Below are 23,274 nucleotides of genomic sequence, written 5' to 3'. Positions count from 1 at the left end.
GCAAACTTCTCGCAGTCATCTGGATGCAGAGGAATAGAAAAAAAAAAAATCTTTAATATCAATCACAACCAAAGTATATTCTGAAGGTATAGCAGGAGTCCAGGGCATGCCTCTTAGGGGTGTTCCTACTAGCTCCATCCTTTCATTTAGGTCTTGGAGCATTCGCCAAGCCCCAGAGGCTTTTTGAATAACAAATACGGGTGTGTTCCAAGGATTTATAGAAGGGCGGATATGCCCGAGGCTTATCTGTTCCTCCACCAGAAGGTGGAGGGCTTCAAGTTTAGGTTTGGTCAATGGCCACTGCTCCACCCAGATTGGGCTTCCTGGCTTCCACCTAATGGGAGGTACTGGAGGGGGGCAGTGGCCTTTAGGATTGGGGGTGCACCCGAGCGGGTCCCCTATGTTCTTCTCTGTAATTATGAAAGTTAAAAAAATCCCCTTCCTTAACTCCCTCTAGATCCTGTTTAAGCCTTTGTGCTTCTTCCCCATCCAGGATATCATCATAGGATGCTCGATGGTCTGTAGTGACCATGGCATCCATTTGTCTTAGCATATCTTGCCCTAGTAAATTGGCAGTGAGGTTCTTTGCCACTAAAGGGCATATCTTTCCCTGTTCTCCATCTGGGCTAGTCCATGTCATAAGGGCAACCATCTCTTTGGTCTGGGAGTTGCCCCCTACCCCCAATATCGGGGGCCCAGGTGCAAGCTTCCAGTCCAAGGTCACTTCCTCCTCCCTGAGTATGGTTCGGTCTGCTCCAGGGTCAATTAAGCAGTGAAACCTCTTTCCGCCTATGAGAATACTCATTTTAAGGCGGAGTCCGTCCACCAGGGGGACGGTCCAATGGACCTGGGTCGTCCTGCCACGAGGGTGCCTGGGCCTCACAGCAGGGGGGGTTCCTCCTTGAGTTAAAGGGGCTAGAGGATGCCGCTCCCCAAGTTTAAAGACTTCCCATCTAAATCAAACTTGTATCCCTCCCTGCCCCTGGAGCAGGGTATAGGGGGCGGTTTGCCCACAGGCCAGTTGGCAGGGGATTGTTGTAAACAATCCCTCTTAAAGTGCCCCTCCTGCCCCCATTTAAAACAAGTCCCTCTCCCCAATGGCCTTGGGGTTCCTTGGCCCTGGGCTGCCAGCGCCTGAGTAATGGCCTCAGTCATTGTAGATGCCTGAGCCTGCAAAGCTTAAGCTAGTGATTGGGACTGATGCTGTTGCATTCCCACATCCTGTGAGGCCACCACCCATCTGCTCAGGGAACTCTCTCTCAATCCCACGCAGGCCATGCGGTGGTCTGCATTCATCCCTTCCCAGACCAGCAGCTTAACAAACTGATCTCGGCTAGTTTCTAAGGATCATGTCTGCGAGTCAGGACCCGATCCAGAGACAATGGCCCCGATGGGATGGAGCCAGAAGGTGTCATCGAGAGTAACTGGAATGAAATTGTTGACAGCTTTGATGATATGAACCTTTCGGAGTCTCTCCTCCGTGGCATCTATGCCTATGGTTTTGAAAAGCCCTCTGCCATCCAGCAACTCGCCATTCTTCCTTGTATCAAGGGTTATGATGTGATCGCTCAAGCCCAATCTGGGACTGGGAAAACAGCCACATTTGCCATATCGATTTTACAGCAGATTGAATTAGATTTAAAGGCCACTCAGTCCTTGGTCTTGGCCCCCACTCGAGAATTAGCTCAGCAGATACAAAAAGTGGTCATGGCATTAGGAGATTATATGGGTGCTTCCTGTCATGCCTGCATTGGGGGCACCAATGTACGTGCTGAAGTACAGAAGTTGCAGATGGAAGCTCCCCATATCATCGTGGGTACTCCTGGCCGTGTATTCGATATGCTTAATCGAAGATACCTGTCTCCCAAATACATCAAGATGTTTGTACTGGATGAAGCTGATGAGATGTTAAGCCGTGGGTTTAAGGACCAGATCTATGATATATTACAAAAGCTCAACAGCAACACCCAGGTGGTCTTGTTGTCTGCTACAATGCCTTCTGATGTGCTTGAGGTGACCAAGAAGTTCATGAGGGACCCCATTCGGATCCTTGTCAAGAAGGAAGAGTTGACCCTGGAGGGTATCCGCCAATTCTACATCAATGTGGAAAGAGAGGAATGGAAGCTTGACACATTGTGTGACTTGTATGAAACCCTGACCATCACTCAGGCAGTCATCTTCATCAACACCCGAAGGAAGGTCAACTGGCTTACTGAAAAGATGCATGCCCGAGACTTCACAGTATCTGCATGGAGATATGGACCAAAAGGAACGAGATGTGATCATGAGGGAGTTCCGGTCTGGCTCTAGCAGAGTACTGATTGCCACTGACCTGCTGGCCAGAGGCATTGATGTGCAGCAGGTTTCTTTAGTCATCAACTATGACCTTCCAACTAATAGGGAAAACTATATCCACAGAATTGGTAGTGGTGGTTGCTTTGGTCGTAAGGGTGTGGCTATTAATATGGTAACAGAAGAAGACAAGAGGACTCTTAGAGACATCGAGACCTTCTACAATACCTCCATTGAAGAAATGCCCCTCAGTGTTGCAGACCTCATCTGAGAAGGGCTGTCATGCTACCTGGCCCCAACCAGGATTGAACCCTGGTCAGGCTAAGGAGCAGCTGGAGGGGGGAGGGGAGGGGAGCCAAGGGATGGACATCTTGTCTTTTTTTTCCCTTTTTTTTCTTTGAATAAATGTCACTTTTTGAGGCAAAAGAAGGAAACGTGAACATTTTAGACACCCTTTTCTTTGGGGTACGCTCTTGCCCCAGGCGCCGTCTCCTCCCAGAAACACTAATCCATTTCCTTAACCTAGTCACCTCCTGATCCCAGAGGCTCTCCCACCCCAGTTGGATCCCTCTGAAAATGATTCAAGGGGTTATAACATGCCAGCTTAACCTCATTTCCTGGACCAAAGCAGGGAGAAGCCTTGCATGAGGTGTCCAGGGGACTGTCCCTAGGTAGGGGGAGCAGGGGAGAGAAAATGGTAGCCATTTTTACATTGTTTTGTATAGTATTTATTGATTCAGGAAACAAAACACAAAATTCTGAATAAAATGATTTGGAAAGTGAAAAAAAAAACAAACTGATCTCGGAGGTTCCCTGCGGGCAGCTTGCGGTGAATGCTTTCTTGGACTCGGTCTATGAAATCAGGTTTTTGTCTCACTCCTGCTATGGGGGACTCAGTAGGCCCATCATCCAGTTTGTACCATGCAGCAAGTCCTGCCTGCCTCACCTGGTCACGGTACGGGCCAGGTATTGCGGCCTGTTGGACACCGGTGGAGTACCCTTCCCCCGTCCCTGCTAGCATGGCATAAGTAATAGGTATCTCGGGTTGAGCCTAACAGTTTTTCTCCGCTCGCACTCTGCATTCCTCCTTAAGGAAAGCACACCATTTAATAAACTGAGAACTAGTAAGAACGGCTTTGGCCACATCCATCCAGTCCTTAGGGACACACGGGTGATAGGCAATGTCTTGTAATAGGGTCTGGGCCCAGGGAGAGTTTGGGCCATTCTCCGCCACCGCCTTGCGGAGCTCTTTAAGATCCTTAGCTTCCCATGGATACCATTCTAAGGGCCTGTTAGCCCTTGATACCACATTGACCGGATATGCTTGGGGAAGCGAATCCTGTGGCCGAGAGTCTGGGCTCTTGGATGGCCCTTCCTTTCCAGAGGAGGTCTCCGAGTAGGATACTTTCCCGGCCCTCGGCCCCTCCAATGAAGGTGGTAGGGGTCTGGGTCTTGCAAGTCCCTCTCGCAGGTCTCCGTACCTCCCCTCCAATCAGGGGAATAAGGAGGGGGCTTAGGACCGTCAGTATCAGCTGGGTCAGAGGGGGTAATTTTTACCCTCGTTTTGACTTCTACTGTGCACGTCTCAGTGTGTTCTCGATCAGATTTGACCCTTTCCTTTTCCTTCTCACTTCCCAAGTCCTCCTGTACTCCTTCTAGGCCTAATGATGCCTCCTCCTCCTTCTTCTGTGATATAGCATTACCCATATTTAGGGTTTCACTTACCCCGAGAGACCGCTTAGCCTCGGCCGGTATCTTTTCCTTTTGTGCCCCACGTTGGGCGCCAGATGTTGGGTCTTCGTCCATCCCACAAAAGACGGAGGGGGTCCGAGGAAAGGTAAGTGCGACACTCGCCCGTTCCCTAGCCTCCCTCAGCCCAGGAGACAATCAGACACAGCGGAGAGCCAAATCCAGCAGGTAGAAAAACTCATTTATTAACAGAGAGCAGCCCCTTTTAAAGACAAAAAGGGTGGGTGGTATGGTAAGGGAGGAAGAGGAACCAATCACTGTCAAGGTCACACCCTATCATTCACCTGAGCCTTTACGGGCTGGTTAGATACTGATCAGAAGATCAGTTGGGGTCTGCCCACTCTACTCTCTCCCAGAGCCATCTTGGCTGGCCATGTGCTCTACAGTAAATTAGGCTCTGCCCACTCAACCCCCTCCCAGCGCCATTTTTGCTGCCCATGTGCTCCACACCCTGTAGTATATACAAATATTCTACTAACTTCTCTATATTTTTTGTTAGTGAAATTGATAACATAGACCTATTCTTAGGTGAATCCATTGGGGCTCATTCCATAGCAAAAATGAAATTTAAATGAGAACCCAAAGGATAGGAGTCCAGGCTTTGTAGAACCAATGCTAGGAAGGCCCCAATGCTGTAGCTGTGATTCACTTGTTAACCTTAATGTAGTAACAGTTTTATTAGATTTCTAAAATAAATTATACAATTGTAAGCACTGCAATTTTCAAAAGTTAATATTGCTCACCTTTGAAACCATTACAAATTTCCAACTTCAGTGCTGCATTAGTCAGTTATACATTCACTTTTTAAAATAACTGAGGTACGCTAGATTTATAAAACAAGAGGATAATTTAACTCACAAGGATTGAAACTGAAGTGCATGAACCGTGACACCAATTTGATTTGAAGGATATACTGTAGAAAATTTGAAAGATGTGATGGAGAGACCATATGGCTAAACATGAAGCCAAAGTTCACCTGGGCTTCCCAAATCCCTTCCAAAAGCAATTCCATATTTAGACATTGGAACTTTAATTTGACTCTAGCTGTTAAAAGTCCTGTGCCACAACATTGCTTCACTAAAGAAGAAGCTTGATAGCTTGGTCCAATATGTGAGTCTTTGGAGAATATATATCCTAACCACAACAGGGCCTATACATACATTTATGACAGGTTTTACTTCAAACACCTCAGTGCAATTAACTGAAGAATTAATTGGTATATGTGGTTTTTCTGTACTCTATTGTTATTCAGATGTTCCTGCTGCTAGAGCCCTCAATTTTGTTGTTTGATTTATATTGATCCTCTGCATTTTATTTTTATAGGAGATTCATTTTACCATTATAATTTCATTCTATTTAATCAAAACTCAGACAATACCTCTGCTTAATAAAGTGTCAGTCACACAAACAGTGTTCAATAATTATTGAATGGATGAGAACATGTATGAAAAAAGTCCTTAGGTTGCTCCTATTACTCATTAAATAACATTTATCTACAAAAGTAGCATAGAACACATAAAAGAATGTGCTTATAGAGATTCATTAGAACATGAAATGAGTATTTTTGACTAGCTACCTCTCCTTACTGGAATTATAACTAATTTTTCTACAAGCTACTTCTATCCTGCTCTTCATTTATTACCATAATTTAACTTAGTTATCATATACAGCAGAAGGCTTCATTGAATGAATGTGAAACTATGGCTCTAAATGTGCCAGGGGTAGTTAAATGAATTATAATGTGAGATTGGCCCAAGGGCTCAAGCTAAAAATTACTGAATGGACAGTTAGTGGATCTGAAAGAGGAGTACAATGGAAATTTTAAACAATTCACTGATAATCACCCAGAAGGGATTTGGGAAGTATGCTTTTATAGATAACATTCACAAAAATATTTAAAATTAATGCTTCAAAACCATCAGCCAAATTTGTTTTAATCCCTATAATATGCAGAGTATTACAGTTTTCTTTTTTAAGAGTTAGACTTCACTTTAGGCTTTCATGTTCATTTAAAGTATTGAAATGGAATGGAAATTTATACAGTCACTTTTGTGAGAATAATTTCACGACATTAACCTGGCCAAAAAATGACTACATTCAGCCAATGAATACACTCCTGATGTGATGATTCAGTATAATCATTGCCCAAGAAGCTATGATCCATTAAAAATATCTTTTCTCCTTAGTCCTACAGCAATTTGATTTTTAAATTAATAGGGATATTAATAGTAAAAGTTTTAGCCCTGCTAAACAACGATACTAAAAAAACAAAACAAAATAAAGCAAAGCAAAAACATTTCCACACAAACTTCTAATGCTGGGCTAGTATAACAGGAATTGCAAATTGAATGCACTGCTATAGAAAGCATAATAAGAAACTGTGCAAATAAAATTTAACCAGTCTTGTCCATAAATCAAGGACTTACTGATAAAATGTTACTTTTTAATCTCTTGAGTTAACTCAGGTATGTTTATTCTATTAGTATTGCATTTTGAAAATGACAGTCAATTTTACTGTGTAGTTCTTGTGGTTTTCATAATATGTTCTACAAAAATATACACATGCTTTTTCCCCTCTAAGTCCCAGAAATGGAGAGGTTTTATTTCATTTCTATCTTCAGTAATCCCATATTATTACCCTACACACTGGAGAATAATATCTTGTTTTGTATGTTTGTTAGTTCCCTTCTATTTCAAGTAATGAGGATTAATAGATCAAATCTTTTAAATATTCATTTCTCTAACACATGCATCGCATATATACTACTAATTTTAAATAAAAATAGTTAAACATGACTAGTATATATCAGTTATATAAATAATATAAAAATCTATTGCCAGCTTCTACCATCTTGCATTTTCTCATCTACCCTCCAAAAGTTGAATCAGCCTTCTGTGTTCCTTGTATTCCTACTAAATATTTCTAGGAGCAGCAGTAGCATTTAGAATCCAAAGTGTTTGTTTATAATTCGATGTAAATGTCTCCCATACTAAGAAACTCTTTATAAAAAGTGTCTTATTATATTATTATTGTATTTATATCCCAGAAATCAGAAAAATGTCCGAGAAATTAAACCTACACTCTCAATGTTTTAATGGAATTGTTTATTTCTATAGCTAGGTTTATGTTTCATTCTTAGTAGACCTTTGAATTTCTAGATTACACATATTTTTCTATGTTTGTCTATTAATATATTTCCAGATTAGATTAACATTTGAATCTATGAACTAGGTATAGTAGACTTCTCTCCCTAGGTTGATATAGTATCATCCATTTTACTGATAACAAGAGTGCAACAAAAGGCAGAGGAAGAAGAATTTCTTCCCTTCTTCCTTCCTCAATGTTGATCAGGCACAGTTTTTGTCATCTTGTCTTATGTTTTAACTATGGTATGTAATATAAACTTTATTGGTTATTAGATCTTAACACTCAGACCAAATTATGCTACAGACTTTCTTGTGTCTCCAACTTGCAAAAAGTAGATCATATGACTGTTCAATCTCCATATTTCAGGAGTTAATTATACACAATGACTGATGATTTATTTCTTATATCCCTATTAATTTGTTTTACAGAACTCTGTCTCTTATAGTATTTAAATTAAATGATCTTTACCAAATTCTGAAAAATATATATTCTAGGTGCACTTTAAATAAATTTTGAGTTATACCTAAAATAATCTGTTTGATTTTTAAAACTGGTGAGAAATTTAATTATGAAGGAGATTAAAAAGCTGCATGTTACAAAAATGAAAATATTTTGACCCTATGGTAAGGAAATTGTTTTCATTTTGATTATATGGTATTTACTTTTGTAATAGGAAGTAGAAAGTAAATTTTTGAAAACAAATTCAATGTGTCATAGCACTATATATCATGTGATTTTCTTTAAGTAAATGAGTGAAGGAGGGTGTAAGTCTGATTTAAACCTATTATATGCATATACGGACGTATAAATATAGAAATTATTGATGCTAATAAAAATATAGGAGGAAAGTTACAATGAAATACAAAATGTATATATCCTTAAGAGTCAGTTACACCATTACAGTCTTAAATAACTAAGGCACACACTTATTCTTTTCAATAAAAATTTAGAATTATATAGACATATATGTAGCTAGATATACAAATTTTAAATTTGTAATGTAATTGTACTTATAAAGTACTGAGACATAATCTTATATGGTAATCAGTAGAGTAATGCTCACTTCTCCAAATACTTCCCCTTGATTTTAATTAATGAATATGTTATATAACATGGAAAGTGGAGTTGTGAAGATGGAAGGTAGATTAGTGAACCTCAAATAGAAAATTTATCCTGGATCATCCTGGGCCCAATATAATCTATTAACCCTTAATACAATAGAAATACAATAGAAGAATGACAAGAGATATTCAAAGTGTAAGAGGGACTCAATCTAGTTTTGAAAAGCAGCTAGTCTTAAGAAAACCATAAGCTACACAATGTCAGCCATCACTAGAAGTAGGTAATAGCTATCATCTCATACCTTACAAGGAAAACTCATCCTCACAGTGACAAACACTAAGAATAAATTCTGTGAATAACCTAGACTGGGAGTAAATTTCCTCCTTGACACTACAGATAAAGCTGTATGTACTACAGATGGAAATATAGCTTTATCATTGACTTGACTAGAACCATATCACACTTCTAAGTTATAGAAAAATCAGGACACACATTTGTTTTATACCCATAAAATTGTGGCAACTTATTGAAAACTAATGAAGTTTGCTAATAGCAATAGAAAAAACAATAGATTCTACATAATGGGCATTTGCTAGGGTTAAGACACATTATATACAATACCTTGTTTTAGAATATTATCTTTAGAATATTATCTTCAAGGTTATAATCCTAACTAATCAGGAAGCTGAGTTCCAGAGGATTTCCATCAAAGCCACCCAAGCAAAAATATTCTGAGAGATTCCATCTCCAATACAAACAATAAAAAGCTGGCCTCTAAGCATGGCTAAAGCTGTAAGCAAGTAAACCAAATGGGAGTTTGAGTTCATTAGTTCGAGTCACAGTCCTACTGTCACTCCTCTAATGAATATTATATTACATTGTATTAGAATAGAAACAAATGAAGGCTAAGCTACTGTCTGAACAACCATCTAAGTGATACTAGATTATTTAAGCAAGCTGTCAAGCCATCTTTAACCTAGTATGTTAGTCTGCTTTTCAACAAGATGAAAGAACTCGTGTGAGGAAAGTATACTGAGTTAACAGTACAATTGTAAAAAATAGCTATTTGCTGAATATTATAATCTGTGATTATGTATACATGCACAAGGTACCCACTATGTACTTATTCCTCTTAATTCATACTTCAAATAAGCTTAGAAATCATTTTATTCTTACAAGCTTACTTTTCTATTTTATGAGAATTTGCCTTATAACACATTTTAACACACACATACACATATACATAACATACACATACACACACAGACAGACACACACACGCACACACACACATATATATATATATATATAGTATAGATACCTAGGGAAAGAGTCTTGTAGAGAATATCCCTAAAACCTCATTTTGCATAACTGAAATTATACCCATTAAAGAGCAACTCCCCATCTACCCTTCATATAGGAAAACAGCATTCCATTCTGCATTTCTTTGACTTTGACTATTGAACATAATGCATGTAGCATTTGCTCTCCTGTGATTGGATTATTCCACTTAGTATAAACTCCTCCAGGTTCACACCTTTCATCACTTAAGACAAAATTGCTCCCCTTTAATATAATATAATATTCCATTGTATGTGTATGTATAATTCATTCATCTATAGACATTTATGTAATTTCCCTATTTTGATTATTATGACTGATGCTGAAATTGCCTTGGGTATGCGAATATGTCTTTTTTAAGTATCTTTTATTAATTTAGGGACTCTTTTTTTGGGGGGGGGGTCCAGTCGTGAGGCCTGAACTCTGGGCCTGGGCACTGTCCCTCAGCTCTTCAGCCTAAGGTTAGTGTTCTACCACTTGAGCCACAGCAACACTTCTGGCTTTTTTCTTTTTGCTTATGTGGTGCTGAGGAATCAAACCCAGGGTCTCATGCATGCAAGGCAAGTGCTCTGCCACTGAGCCACCTTCACAGTCCCTGTAAATATGTCTTTGATAACTTGATTTCAGCTCTTATAGGTAAAGAAATATTTACAAGTGAGATGGCTTGGTTCTGCTATTTTCCATGGTACATTCCTATCAGCAGCCTTCAAGGATTCAATCTTTCCACATTATTTCCTATGCTTACTATTTTGTGTATTTGCTTAGTATTCAGTGTAAGTTAATATTTCATTGTCATTCTGATTTGCATAACCCTTATGGATAGTGATATTGAACGCGTGTTTTGCAGTCTATTGGCAATTAATATGACTTTGCTAGAAGATTATTTATTTCCCAATATTGTGGTAGTACTGGGGTTTGAACTCATGGCCCTTTCCTTGTTAGAAAAGTGACTTGGTGCTACACTATAGCCCTTGTTCTTATTTCTTTTTCTTTTATGACAGTAAGATGTTTGAACTCAGGGGGTCGTACTTGTTAAGCTAGTCTTCTGCCCCTGAGCCATGATTCCAGTGCTCACTTTCTCATTTTTAATGTAATTTTTTGAGAAGCTTTATTCTAATTAGTTGTACTACTTTTAAAAATATTTTGGTTAAAATAAACATAATTATAAAGATGCATTGTATTCATAAATGGTCATGTTGAATTGAAACTCTTTTTCACATCAACTTGAAGATAATTTAAAAAAAATTTTGCACCAGAAAAACACAGAAACAACCATATTTGAAGGAAAATTTCTAATTGGCATATTCCTCCATCTACTATCCGATTTTCCTTTCTTCTTTTCTTATAATTTTTTAATCTTTAAGTTGTGGTACAAGTGGGTTTCAATTTAACCTAGCAGTTTTTAACTACAATACATTTTGACCAATGTTATCCCTTCCTTTGTTCTCCCTCATCTCTTCTTGTTTTTAGAAAAACACTATTAAATATTTTTGTACACTTGCTGTTTCTGCTTCCATCTTGCTAACTTGAGTCCACTTCAATTGAGTACATGATCAATTAAATACTTAAGTGACCTGTGCTGTAATTCAAACTACCATATATGCCAAATACTTTTATGAATTGGACAGTATATGAAAATACAGAAAACTCAACATTCAAAAAAAGCATTTTGGATATTAACTAACATAAATTGTTCACAACTATTTTCTTATATATTGTGGATTGGCTTTTCATACCCTTATTTTCTTTGACAAATCACTCAAAGCAACTTTATTATTCATAAACAGGAAGACAAACCATTAAATCTCTAGAATCACAGCTAAACCAGTCTTTCTGGACTAAAATGCTTAGGACAAATGTAATGACATCTAGGTATATCTCTTTTAGTACTACATATGTTGGACTCTGAAAGAAATCTACACTAATATTTATGCTTCCAACACTAGTGGTCATGCTGACAGAAAGTGTTACAGGACATTTTATTCAAGGAGGAATAAGTACATACAAGGGGGTGTTCTGAATATTTATTTCTTATCTCTGATCATATTCTACAGTACATTCTACAAGTGTCCTGGGAACTACAAGGGGAAAAGAACTGAACCTCAGCCCAGGTATCTGATTATGCATCTGCCTAGATTAATTAATTCCTTGGTCTATAATTGTTAATGGTGATTTCAAATGAACATTTGTCCTATTTCTGTGACATCAATTGTAATATCTCCTCTTTAATTTCTGATTGAAGAATTATCTCTGGTTTTATTATCATATATTTGTGGTATAAATGTGTTTCATAGTGACATTTCCATACATGAGACAATGGACTCCAGTCAAACTCCCTCCATCTCCCTACATTCCTGTCTTTTTGGTAATATTGTTTGTACCCAAGATAGTCAAGTGAAGAGTTTATCAGCTTTGTTTATTTTGTCAAAAATTCTTCCTTTCATTTTCTGTCATATTCTCTTCTTTTATTTGTGTTCCTCTTCTTGGTATTAGTTTTTCCTACTAAGTTCTATTTCTAATACACTTATTTATAAATAAATGAGTGATCAGTTGTTACACCTATTTCGTTACCAATAAGTAGTACCATTCTCTATTGACTTTTGATTAAACTAGAAATGGAATGTTATTCTTTCTCCCTTCCCTAATTTTGTTCTGTTTCTTTGTCATAAAATAGACCACATAGTCCTATATGACTCAGGTTCAGGGTAACTAAAAATATATTCTCTGTACAAGTTATGTGTTTATTTCAAAATTTTCTTCAGCTATCAGGTAAGCTACATGCTTACCTCATTTAAAACAAAAGGAATTATGATAACCATATACATGTTCAAGATGCTTCAAAAATTTTTCTCTGAATTAAAAAATTTGACATGAGCAGCTTAAATTATTCTTAGAAACATATGACTAACAAATTGAAAATTTTAAGTATGAGGCTTCCTTGATTATGAATACATGTATTAGATGTGATGAAAAATGATTCCATGGGAAGTGGCATTGTAGCTCAAAGTTGTAGAATGCTAGCTTTGAGTGAAAAGCTCACAGACATGGCCCAGGCCCTGAGTTCAAGCCATACAACTGACAAACACATGATTCCATGAATATCTTTTTTTGGGGGGTCCAGTAGTGGGGCCTGAACTCTGGGCCTGGGCACTGTCCCTCAGCTCTTCAGCTCAAGGCTAGCGCTCTACCACTTGAGACACAGCGCCACTTCTGGCTTTTTTCTTTTTGCTTATGTGGTGCTGAGGAATCGAACCCAGGGCCTCAGGCATGCATGGTAAGCATGCTACCACTAAGCCACCTTCCCAGCCCCTCCATGAGTATCTTGAGAGAATTTAAAATAACAGTGTATTTCTTGTAACTTTGCTTACCTCAAATTTCAAAAACACTAATTTGACTCATCTCATGTGTGTAGTTTTTTTGAATTATGCTACATAGTTAAGATAGCCTCTTGGTTATATAAAATAAAACTCTATTTTAATATTTTCATTAACCTGTTTTATTTCTAGTATTGGGATTGATTCAAGAACTTTCATTTGCTGGACTGGTATTCTACTACTTAAGCCAATCCTCTATCTTGCTTTTTGGTGGTTAGTTGGTGATGGTGTCTCTTGAATATATATACCTGGGCTGGCTTTGATTTGTGATCCTCCAGGTCTCAGGGTTTTAAGAATGTAAATTGCAGGTATAATTCCCCTACAGCCTGAATGAATAATCACATTTAAGAATAAGTTGCTAAACTTGTTACTTTTCCCTCATTTTTCTTCTACATTCCCTCCTTGCCCTCATCACCCCCAAGTTGTACAGATCATTTCCAACATATTGTCTTGTATATATAGCTGTTTCGTTGGTTCTTTGTAACTCCTCTGTAAATCACTTTGACAATTAAAAAATGTAAAAAAAAAAAAAAAAAAGAGTAAGTTGCAGATAATTCCTATCTGTAATCCTAACTCCTAAGGAGGCTGAAATCTGAGGACCATGGTTTGAAGCCAGAAAAGGCAGGAAAGACTGTAAGTCTCTTATCTCTAATTAACCACCTCCAAGCTAGAAATGGAGCAGGGGCTAAATGGTAGAGCAGTAGCCTTGAGAAAAAAATCTGAAGGACAGTGCACAGACTCTGAGTTCAAACCCCAGTATAGGATAAGGTAAGCACTTTGTTTATGGCATAAATAGTTCAATTTAATGATCTAGGCTATCATTTATTTACTTAAATTTCATTTTAATGTTTTTTATTAGCATACATTGATTATACGGAGCAAGGTCTTCATTGTGACATATTTATACATGCTTACAATGTATATTAATCAAATTCACTCTGTCTATGTCATCATCTCTCACTTTCCACTTCTAAAAGAATTTCAACAGGTTTCTCTATTCTTGTCTATGCAAAAAATGACCGATTTTATATAATTTTTATTTACCCCCTCAGTTTGTTCTCCTTCTCAATGATACCCACACTCCCCACTAGAGTTTTGTTTATTTTAATTTTTAAATCTCCTGTATTTCACTGTTTTTATGTGTCCATCCTTAACTTAAACTCAGGACCTGAGACACTGCCCCTAAGCTTTTGTGCAGCTCCACTTCTGGGTTTTTTTGTGGTTAGCTGGAAGTAAGAGTGTCATGGAATTTCCTTCCTGGGCTGGATTTGAACCATGATTCTCAGATCTCAGCCTCTTAAGTATCTGGGATCACCAGCTTGAGCCACTGACACCCAGTGCTCTCATTCACTTTTAAAAGTGTATATTCCTTATTTCACTGTATTTCACCACAGTATTTCAGATCAACATATACTTTATTCTAATCACAATTACCTGCTATATTGATGTTTCTTTTTGTTTCCTACCCCATTTTGAGCAACATATATCATTAAAATTTCTTATGATATATTCTTACATAGTTGCAATGTATTCCAAAAATTTCAGTAAAAGAGCAGCAGTCTGGGCTTTTGTAATGCATTCTGCCTGGATCACTGACTTCATAAGATTCTAACAGGTAATTCATGGGAAATGTATTGTTGTATAAGGATATCTTTTATCATAAACATATTTCTTCCCTGTTAGATTGTTCAAAGCTTCATTATGTTAATGTTTATTATAAATCTTTAAAAATAAGGTGTATCATGCAACATTTCTCAAAGGCATTGGACTGTGGGATTCTGTTTCATGTAGCATTTTTAGAATAAATGGCCTATGATTGCTCTCTGTGAAATACTGGTTTTTGCATGGTTGAAGCCAAAAATGTGAAGGGATAGTGTAAGCATTAAGAGGTAAAAATAAATAAGAATCAAAGTATTCAAGGAATAGGAATAACTTGAGATGTGTGAGTGAGTGTATAACTTGAGATGTGTGTGTGTGTGTGTGTGTGTGTGTGTGTGTGTGTGTATGTGTGTGTATGTATAATTGCTTGATGTATTGGGAATTTGTAAAAAATATGTAATAAAAGCACAGATAAATACATGAGATGGTAATCTGATAGTCACTTTTCTTCAGAGCTTGTGGCATTACTTTTGAATATGTTACAATGAAATTAGCTAGGTATACTTAATCTTACTATGCACATAGGTAATTCACACAGATTATTAATAATAGTAACATTCTGAGCTTCAGTTCATTCTCTCTCATTTTTGTTGCTTTTTTCTAGGGTTTGAAATCAGAACCTTGCTTGGTTTTAATTCTCAGCTGGTACTCTACTACTTGAGTCATGTTTCTACTCTGGCCTTTTGCTAGTTATTCTGAAAATGGAGTCCCATGCACATTTTCTGGAGGGGTTGGCTTCAAAATATGATTTTCTGAAACTCAGTCTTCTGAATTGCTAAGATTAAATAGGAGCCACCAGCAGCGGGCTTATAATTCATCTCATTAATAAGTATAACCAATTTTCTAGTTTTACTTATGAATAAGCTTACTATTAAATTTTAAATTTCACTAATATAGAATTGGTATTCAACAAATGCCAGTTTTGTTTCCTTTCAAGGGTTTTGAATTTTTGGTGATACTGGTGTTTGTACTCAGAATTTTGGTCTTGTCAGGTAGATCAGGGTCTTTCTACTTTTTGAAACACCTTGGACCACCATTCTCCTATTTTTTGCATCCTGCGTAGTATGGATGACAGGAGCATGCCATCATGGTCATCCTGCTCTGCTCTTAATTTATCGGAATGGAATCTCACGTACATTTGCCCAGACTGGCCTTGAGTAATGGTTGTCTATATATCTTTGCCATCAAAGTAGCTCAGTTTACAGCTGAGAGTGGCCCTGGCTTATCTGAATTTGAACTTTGAATCTGAATTAACATAGAAAATTTTACGGATTTGAAGGCCAAAGTAAATCTGATTCTAATCTCACTCGTGTATTGTATCTATACATGAGGCCAATTTCATACCTTCATTTCTATTTCTATAAAATGGTAAAAGTACTCAAACTTGATAATGTTATTGAGATAATGAGGATATAATATGCCTAGCAAGCACCTTCAAAACGTAGGCTCTCACAATTGTCACTATTCTTGATTTTTAAGAGACTCTCAAATGGAAGATCAATTTATTGTGTACCAAAACACTGTAAAATTCTTAGAAGGCATTTGAGTCTTGATTTTAGTGAATAATTTTTCAATTTTCAATTTCAAAGGGGAAAATGTTATTTCAACATCAGTGAAGAGATAACTATTTTATAGTCCCTATAAGAAATTTCTTGCCATTCATTATTAGTCAGTTTAGAATTCATTTGTGTTTTATACTAGTCTGAAGTAAAATGAAGTGTAGAAAATATACTACTAATAATTAAATCTTCTGAGCATCAGATATTTGAATGTTGGGTAAAAACAATTATAAATGTATAACTCCAACTCCAAGTTTGTTAGATTATGTTTTTCTTTTCTTTTTTTCTTCTCAAACTTTCATAGAATGAAAAATACTAATTATTATAACTCCAAATTTGTTTTTGTTTTTTTGCTTTTTTTGTTTTTGTCAGTCATAGGACCTGACCTCTGTGCTGTCCCTCAGTTCTTCAGCTCAAGGCTAGGGCTCTACCACTTGAGCCACAGCGCCACTTCCGGCTTTATCTGCTTATGTGGTGCTGAAGAATCAAACCCAGGGCCTCATGCATGCAAGGCAAGCACTCTACCACTGAGCCACCTTCCCAGCCCCCAAGTTTGTTAGATTGTGTTTTTTCTTTTTTCTCAAACTTTCATAGAAAGAAAAATACTAATTATTTTCAGTGAAGAACTGATATTCCCTTCTGTGCAGTCAGACAATATCAGGATTGCCTGTGTATAAGTGTGTATGCATATTCTACTAGAGTACAATGGGCAAGCGGATTTACAGATTTTACTTAGTATCTTCTAGGTTTAAAAGAAATCTTTGAATGACTGACGTATTCCTAGCTCTTCTATTGACTGCAAGGAAAATTCTTTCAGTTAAGTTATAAAGCTCAGGAAATAGAGTTTTATAATGGCAAAGATGACAGACTTATAACTAGAATGGTATGAGCACACCATTATAATTTTGCTTTTTTTGTCTAATTCTGACAAGAGTCTCCATAGATCATGACTAATGGAACTCCAGAGGTTTCAACATTTCTGAGAGGGGCCACATAATTCAATGAGAGTCTGGTGAGTACCCAGTGTATATGTCAGGAAAAAAAGAAAGGAAGTTGGCATTTTTCTCAACTGTGTCAGTTCTGTATTAAAAACAATATAGGAAAATTAAGAAGAAAACAATGACCAGTGGTACATGATTCTGTATGGAAATTTTTTTTTGTAAGCCCTACACTTTCCCTGCTCTATCACTTATGTTTTCTGAAGTTGTTTGTTTTCTTTTAAAACTTCATATATCAGCACAAATTTCTTTTTCTGAAGGGAGAGGGCAATGGGGTATAAGGGCTACATGGAAATATTGACCATATGGTTATAAAATATCAGAATCCTTAGTGTCATATTTCTTTTTTATTAAAACAGCTACTTTTAATGACTTTGCATCTAGGAAACACAGAAAAGGCGAATAAACATAAATTCATGAATGATGGTCAAACAAATTAAGCTTACTTAATTGGCCAAAAATAAACACTCCAAATACCTAAAACATGAGTAGAAACACAGTAAATTCTTGTAAATATCCCTCATAAAAATAGTTCAAAATCCTTGGAAATGACTCACAAATAGACATAGATATTAAAAGTCACATCAGAATTGGCAACTCCTATCAGCATGATGTATAAAATTACAAATACCTGAAAAACTTCTACAATCAAAAATATTTATTTCTGATTAATTTATTTCAGTCAATGCCCCTAGAGTGTGCAGCTATCTGAAACATGTTTGAGAAACATTAGTGCTTCTCTCTCTCATTTTTAGGAGCTATTGCAATGTGTTTCTTTTTTTGTTTTTTTAATTGTAAAAATGTTGTACAGAGGGGTTACAGTTACATGAGTAGTGTAATGAGTATATTTCATAGTAAGTATTGTTATCTCCTCCTTTATTTTCCCAGTACCATCACTTCCATCCCAGCCTCCCCAACTTGTCCCGCCCCTCACACTACCCCAACATTGTAACGTTCGTTTTCAATATAGTGTCCTGTACAACTCGTCATCACAATGGGTCAGCGTGCATCACCATTTAAGCGTTCTGCAATATCCTTTCTCCTCCCCAAATTACAAAAATGTATACAAAAGGTGCAGAACACCTGCATCAAATCCAGTGAAAACAGCGCTTATGCCATGGGAGAAGAACATACAATAGAAACAAAAGAATCACATAGTGTATTGTAAGTACATTAAAAACACTAGCAAGAAAGAAAAAAAACCTCTTGTATCCCTGTCTTGGAGTACACTTTGCTTAACATTATCTCATGTGGTTGTATGTACATGGCCTTTAACCTTCTCTGCTTGCCCTAGACATGTCCTAGTCACTGCAAACAAGGGAAACCATGGGACATATGTTTCTTTGGGCCTGGCTTACTTCACTTAATATGATTTTTTTCCAAGTCTTTCAATTCCCTAACAAAAGAAGCAATGTCATTCTTACTGATGGAGGCATAGAATTCATATATATATATATATATATATATATATATATCACATTTTTTTGATCCATTCATCTACTGAGGGTCATCTGGGATGGTTCTATATCTTAGCTATGGAAAATAATTCTGCGATAAACATGGTTGTGCTGGTAGCTTTGGTATGACTTTGTTTGTGATCCTTTGAGTAAATGCCCAAAAGTGGGATTGTGTGTCATAAGGGAGCTCTATGTGGAGTCTTCTGAGGAACCTCCATACTGCTTTCCAAAGTGGTTGAACAAGTGTCATATTTCTGCTGTCTTTACCTCACCAATTGATAGTCATCATCTTTCTCTAAGATATATTTAATAAACATATTATGAAGAAATTCAGTAATCATCTTTAGACATTTGTCTGTTTCCTCAAACAGAAAATTTTATCAAATGACTTGGAAAAATTATGACACTGTCACCAAGAAGATAAGATAAATTTTGGTTGGCGATAGCTCAAAAAATGATATCCTACAAAGGGAGTTTGTGTAGAAAGAATTATTGACTTTAGCTTTAATTTCCAAAAATATTTACAGGATGGATATCTTTAAAGTTAACCTAATTCAGTAGGAAATGGTTTAGAAATTTGGTGATAATTTTATTAAGAATATTATAGAAGTTTTCAAAGATAACATTTTTGTATTACACAATGTTCTGTGACTATAAGAAAATATTTGACATAGACAACATATGACAAAGAAAAGTTAGTTAGATCACAGTTTTAGATGAAAGTCTAAAGTTTTATTATGAAAGTCTAATATTGGCTAGACTCATTGGTTTGGCTTCTGGTGAAGATGACAGATTATGGCAATATTGCAATGGAAGCAAATTTTCATATCTATGAAAGAAAGGATCAGAGAGAAAGGAAGGCTTGAATGGGACCATACATTCTCATCTTGTAATACTTTTGTGAGAACTATGTCATAAAATGTGAGAAAAAGTCTTTATACAATTATCTCAAAATCCCAATGACCTAGAGTCCATCCCTAAACTCTAAAAGTTCCATCACTTCTCAGAAGTACAACCCTAGGGCCCTATTACTTTTAAATTGACATTTGAATAATATTCAAAATATAACACATAACATGGGAAAATAAAAATGTAACTACACATAATAAAGGTTGTAAATGTCAAATGCAAATATAACATGAAATACAATAGTGGAAAGTTGATGTTCTTCCCCTAAGGTCAGGAACAAAACAAGGAAATTCATTCTCATCACTTGAACTTAGAATACTATTGTGAATTGAAGGCAGATAAGTTAGCTAATAAAAGGTTACAGTCAAATAGACACCATTACTGTCATCAACAAACAACTTATAGAATGGGAGAGAAATCTTTGTAAGCTATTATTTGAACATAAGATTGATATTCACAACATACAAACAGCACAAAATGCAACATCAAAAGAACAGATAATATAATTAATCAATGGGCAAAGAAATTGACCTGAAAGTTCTCAGAAGAAATATAAATGACTAATAAATATATTGAGAAACTCTCAACATCTCGGGCAAAAAAGGAAATAAAAACAACATTTAGGTTCCATCTCATTGAAGTCAGAGTGACCATTATCAAGAACCCAAACAACAACAAATGCTAGAGAGGATACTGGGGAAAGTAACATGGCCATACTCTTGCTGGGAGTGAAAACTAGTACAACCAGGGAAGGCAGTGTGTAAGTTCCTCTGAAACTAAAAATGGAAATTCCAAAAGATTTATTACTGCTACTCTTGGAAATATATCCAAAGAAACATGTCAGGATATAGTAAAGGCACTTGCACACTCATATTCACTTCAGCACTAGTCACAACAACCAAGTTACAGAACTAAATACCTGATAACAAGTGAGTGGATATAGAAATGTGTCATGTTTGTACAGTGGAGCATTACTCAGCCATTAAAAATAAAATTATATTGTGTTTTGGAAAATTGATGGAAGGGAACTGAAGATCATTATATTAAGTGAAAGAAGTCAAACTCAAAAACAACAAATTTTACCTATGTAAAATCTTGATATATAAGAACATTAATAATAAAAATGTAATTATTACAAAAGGTGGACTGTTAAGGGGAAGCAGAAAGAGAAGGAGGAAAGGAAAGGATGATGAGGGGGTGAATTTGATAGAACTACATTTTGTATGTAGGAAAATAGCATAATGTACACCACTACATACTGTTATTAAGGAAGGAGTATAGAAGAGGAATGATAAAGATTAATAGCAGACAGGTAATCAAATGTACTTATCAAAATACTTGGGTGTATGTAAATAGAGCAACAATACCCTTTTGTACAATTGCTTTACACTGAAATACTTATAAAATCTTCTATTAGCTTTATATTTTTCTCTGCTAGAAAAAGAAATGCTTGTGAGGTATCAATACTACTCCACTGTTTTTCTTTTTTTTAAATTAAATTAAATTTTTTTTGTGAACATACTGTACAGAGGAGTTGCAATTACATGGGCAAGATAATGCATACATTTCTTATCAAGCATTGCAGCCTCCTCCTTTGTTTACCCTTCACATCCCTTCCCTACCTCCCCCCTGCCTCCCACCATCCAATCCTCACCCCTCCCCCCCCAATCAACATTGTAAAGCTCGTTTTCGACATGACCTTGTACTAACGTTGCCATTGCTCCTTCAGAAACCTTTCTCATAGTACAGACATCACTGATACACAGTTACTCTCAGTAGGTCAAAGATGCCTACTCTTTTGTGATGAAATATGGGAGAAAGAATCCCATTGTCCCAACCATTCTTTGCAAAATTCACTAACCATTCTATGATAGTGTACATTTTCTGTTTTTGAAAAAAGTATATCAGCCAACAGCAATTTCAATGTTTTATTCTAATCTTTGGACAGGACTCAGGTATTATTCAAAATAAATTGAAATTATTGTGAATAAAATAACTATATCCATTCCATTTATCATAGTGTCATAGTGTTGTTTAAATATTTGATTAAAAATGAGTGAAACTGGGATGGGAATGTGACTCAGTAGTATAGTGCTTGCCTTTCATGCATGAGGCCCTGGGTTCGATTCCTAAGCACCACATAAGCAGAAGTGGTGCTATGGCTCAAGTGGTAGAGTGCTAGCCTTGAGCTGAAGAGCTGAGGGACAGCACCTGGGACAGCACCTAGGCCCAGAGTTCAGTCCCCATAACTGGAAAAAAAAAGAATGAAACTAGGAGCAGGGTGAATGAATGTATGGCATTTGGAAATGCCCTTCCTTAATATGACCATAGCTTTAGAATAAGGGCAATAATTTTCTGGATTGTTTCTTGTCATAAAGTGCTATTCTTCACAGATTGAAATTATAACATTGATGTTTTATATCCGTGTGTGTGTGTGTGTGTGTGTGTGTGTGTGTGTGTGTGTGTGTGTGTATGTGTGTGGGGGGGGGGTACTAGGATACTGGGACTTGAACCCTCACAGTCACCTGATTTTCTTGCACCTTTCTATAAGAACAAACCTTTTGTTGTCTTTGTTTTTGACAGACTACTGAACCTTTCTTTACTGATTTACCTCCAATCTTGATCTGTTTGAGTAGCTATGGTTAAAGGTGTGAGCCACTGGAACCTATACTATGACTACATATTTCTTATTGCCACAGAAATTAAAACTAAATTGTGTCTTTATATAACTGTATCACATAAATAATGCCAAAATATTAGTTATATAAAAGTGTCTAATTTTATTTTCTTTTTTTACCAAAAAATAAAAGTTTTTTTTCCTTTTTTTATTGTGAAAATACAGTACAGAGGGGTTACAATTACATGAGCAAGATAATGAGTACATTTCTTATCAAGCATTGTTGCCTCCTCTGTTTCCCCTTCCCATTCCTTCCCATCTTCCCCCACCCAGTGCCCCGCCCCCTGCTCCCCGTGCCAAAGTTGCAAAGTTCGTTTTTTGACATAACGCCTTGTACATCTCATTGTTGCAATGGGTCCATCTGTATCCCTATTTAAACAATTTGTTTTTTCCCTTCCCCTCCACAAATATACCAACATCAAATACGGTGAAAACGGAATGAGGTATTTAGTAAACTTCCTTCTCATGAAGTGAGCAGTTATTCAGAAGAAATTGTATCAGTTCTCAATTTGTATATGACCATGTGTATCAATCTTTTTGTAGTTACTGGTCCTTATCTTTCTGGATTTGAAAATGTGATTTGAATTACAATGTTTTGTTTCAATTTATTTTATTTTTGTGTATCTTTTTATTTTTTATTTTTATTTTATTTTATTTATTTTATTTTTTATTGTGAAAATGCTGTACAGAGGGGTTACAATTACATGGGCAAGATAGTGAGTACATTTCTTATCAAGCATTGTAGCCTCCTCCTTTGTTTACCCTTCTCATCCCTTCCCAGCCTCCCCTCGACCCCCCCACCCAATCCTCCACCCCCCTCTAATTTTATTTTCTAAGTTGAATCTTTTAGGTATTTATTCACCTTTATAATTTTTATTTTCTGTTAACATTATCTATTGTGATATTAAATAACATTCTTGTCTGATAACCTGAAATGTGTGCTTGTTGACATTGGTTATACTTTTTCTCATAAGAATTGATTATCAAGCCCTTGCTCATGTAACTGTAACTCCTCTGTACAGTATTTTCACAATAAAAACCTTATTAAA

General features: G+C 36.5%; 1 protein-coding gene and 1 long non-coding RNA gene across 2 annotated transcripts; both read left to right on the top strand.

Annotated features, from left to right (window-relative positions):
• Positions 1-1,349: 1,349 nt before the first annotated feature.
• Positions 1,350-2,790, top strand: LOC122109961 (eukaryotic initiation factor 4A-I-like). The gene is given in 3 exon segments (XM_042682429.1): positions 1,350-1,366; positions 1,368-2,243; positions 2,245-2,790. Coding segments are annotated over 3 exon segments (1,212 nt in total). The 3' UTR covers positions 2,564-2,790.
• A 1,548-nt stretch (positions 2,791-4,338) lies between these two features.
• LOC122109984 lies at positions 4,339-16,641 on the top strand. The gene is made up of 3 exons (XR_006147786.1): positions 4,339-4,426; positions 10,612-10,614; positions 16,630-16,641. It is a non-coding gene; the product is annotated as an uncharacterized LOC122109984 (long non-coding RNA).
• Positions 16,642-23,274: the final 6,633 nt, after the last annotated feature.

Source organism: Dipodomys spectabilis, unplaced genomic scaffold (assembly GCF_019054845.1).
Source record: "Dipodomys spectabilis isolate Male_0828 unplaced genomic scaffold, ASM1905484v1 ptg000071l, whole genome shotgun sequence".
NCBI classification, from domain to species: Eukaryota; Metazoa; Chordata; class Mammalia; order Rodentia; family Heteromyidae; genus Dipodomys; species Dipodomys spectabilis.
This window is presented reverse-complemented; position numbering and strand designations above follow the sequence as displayed.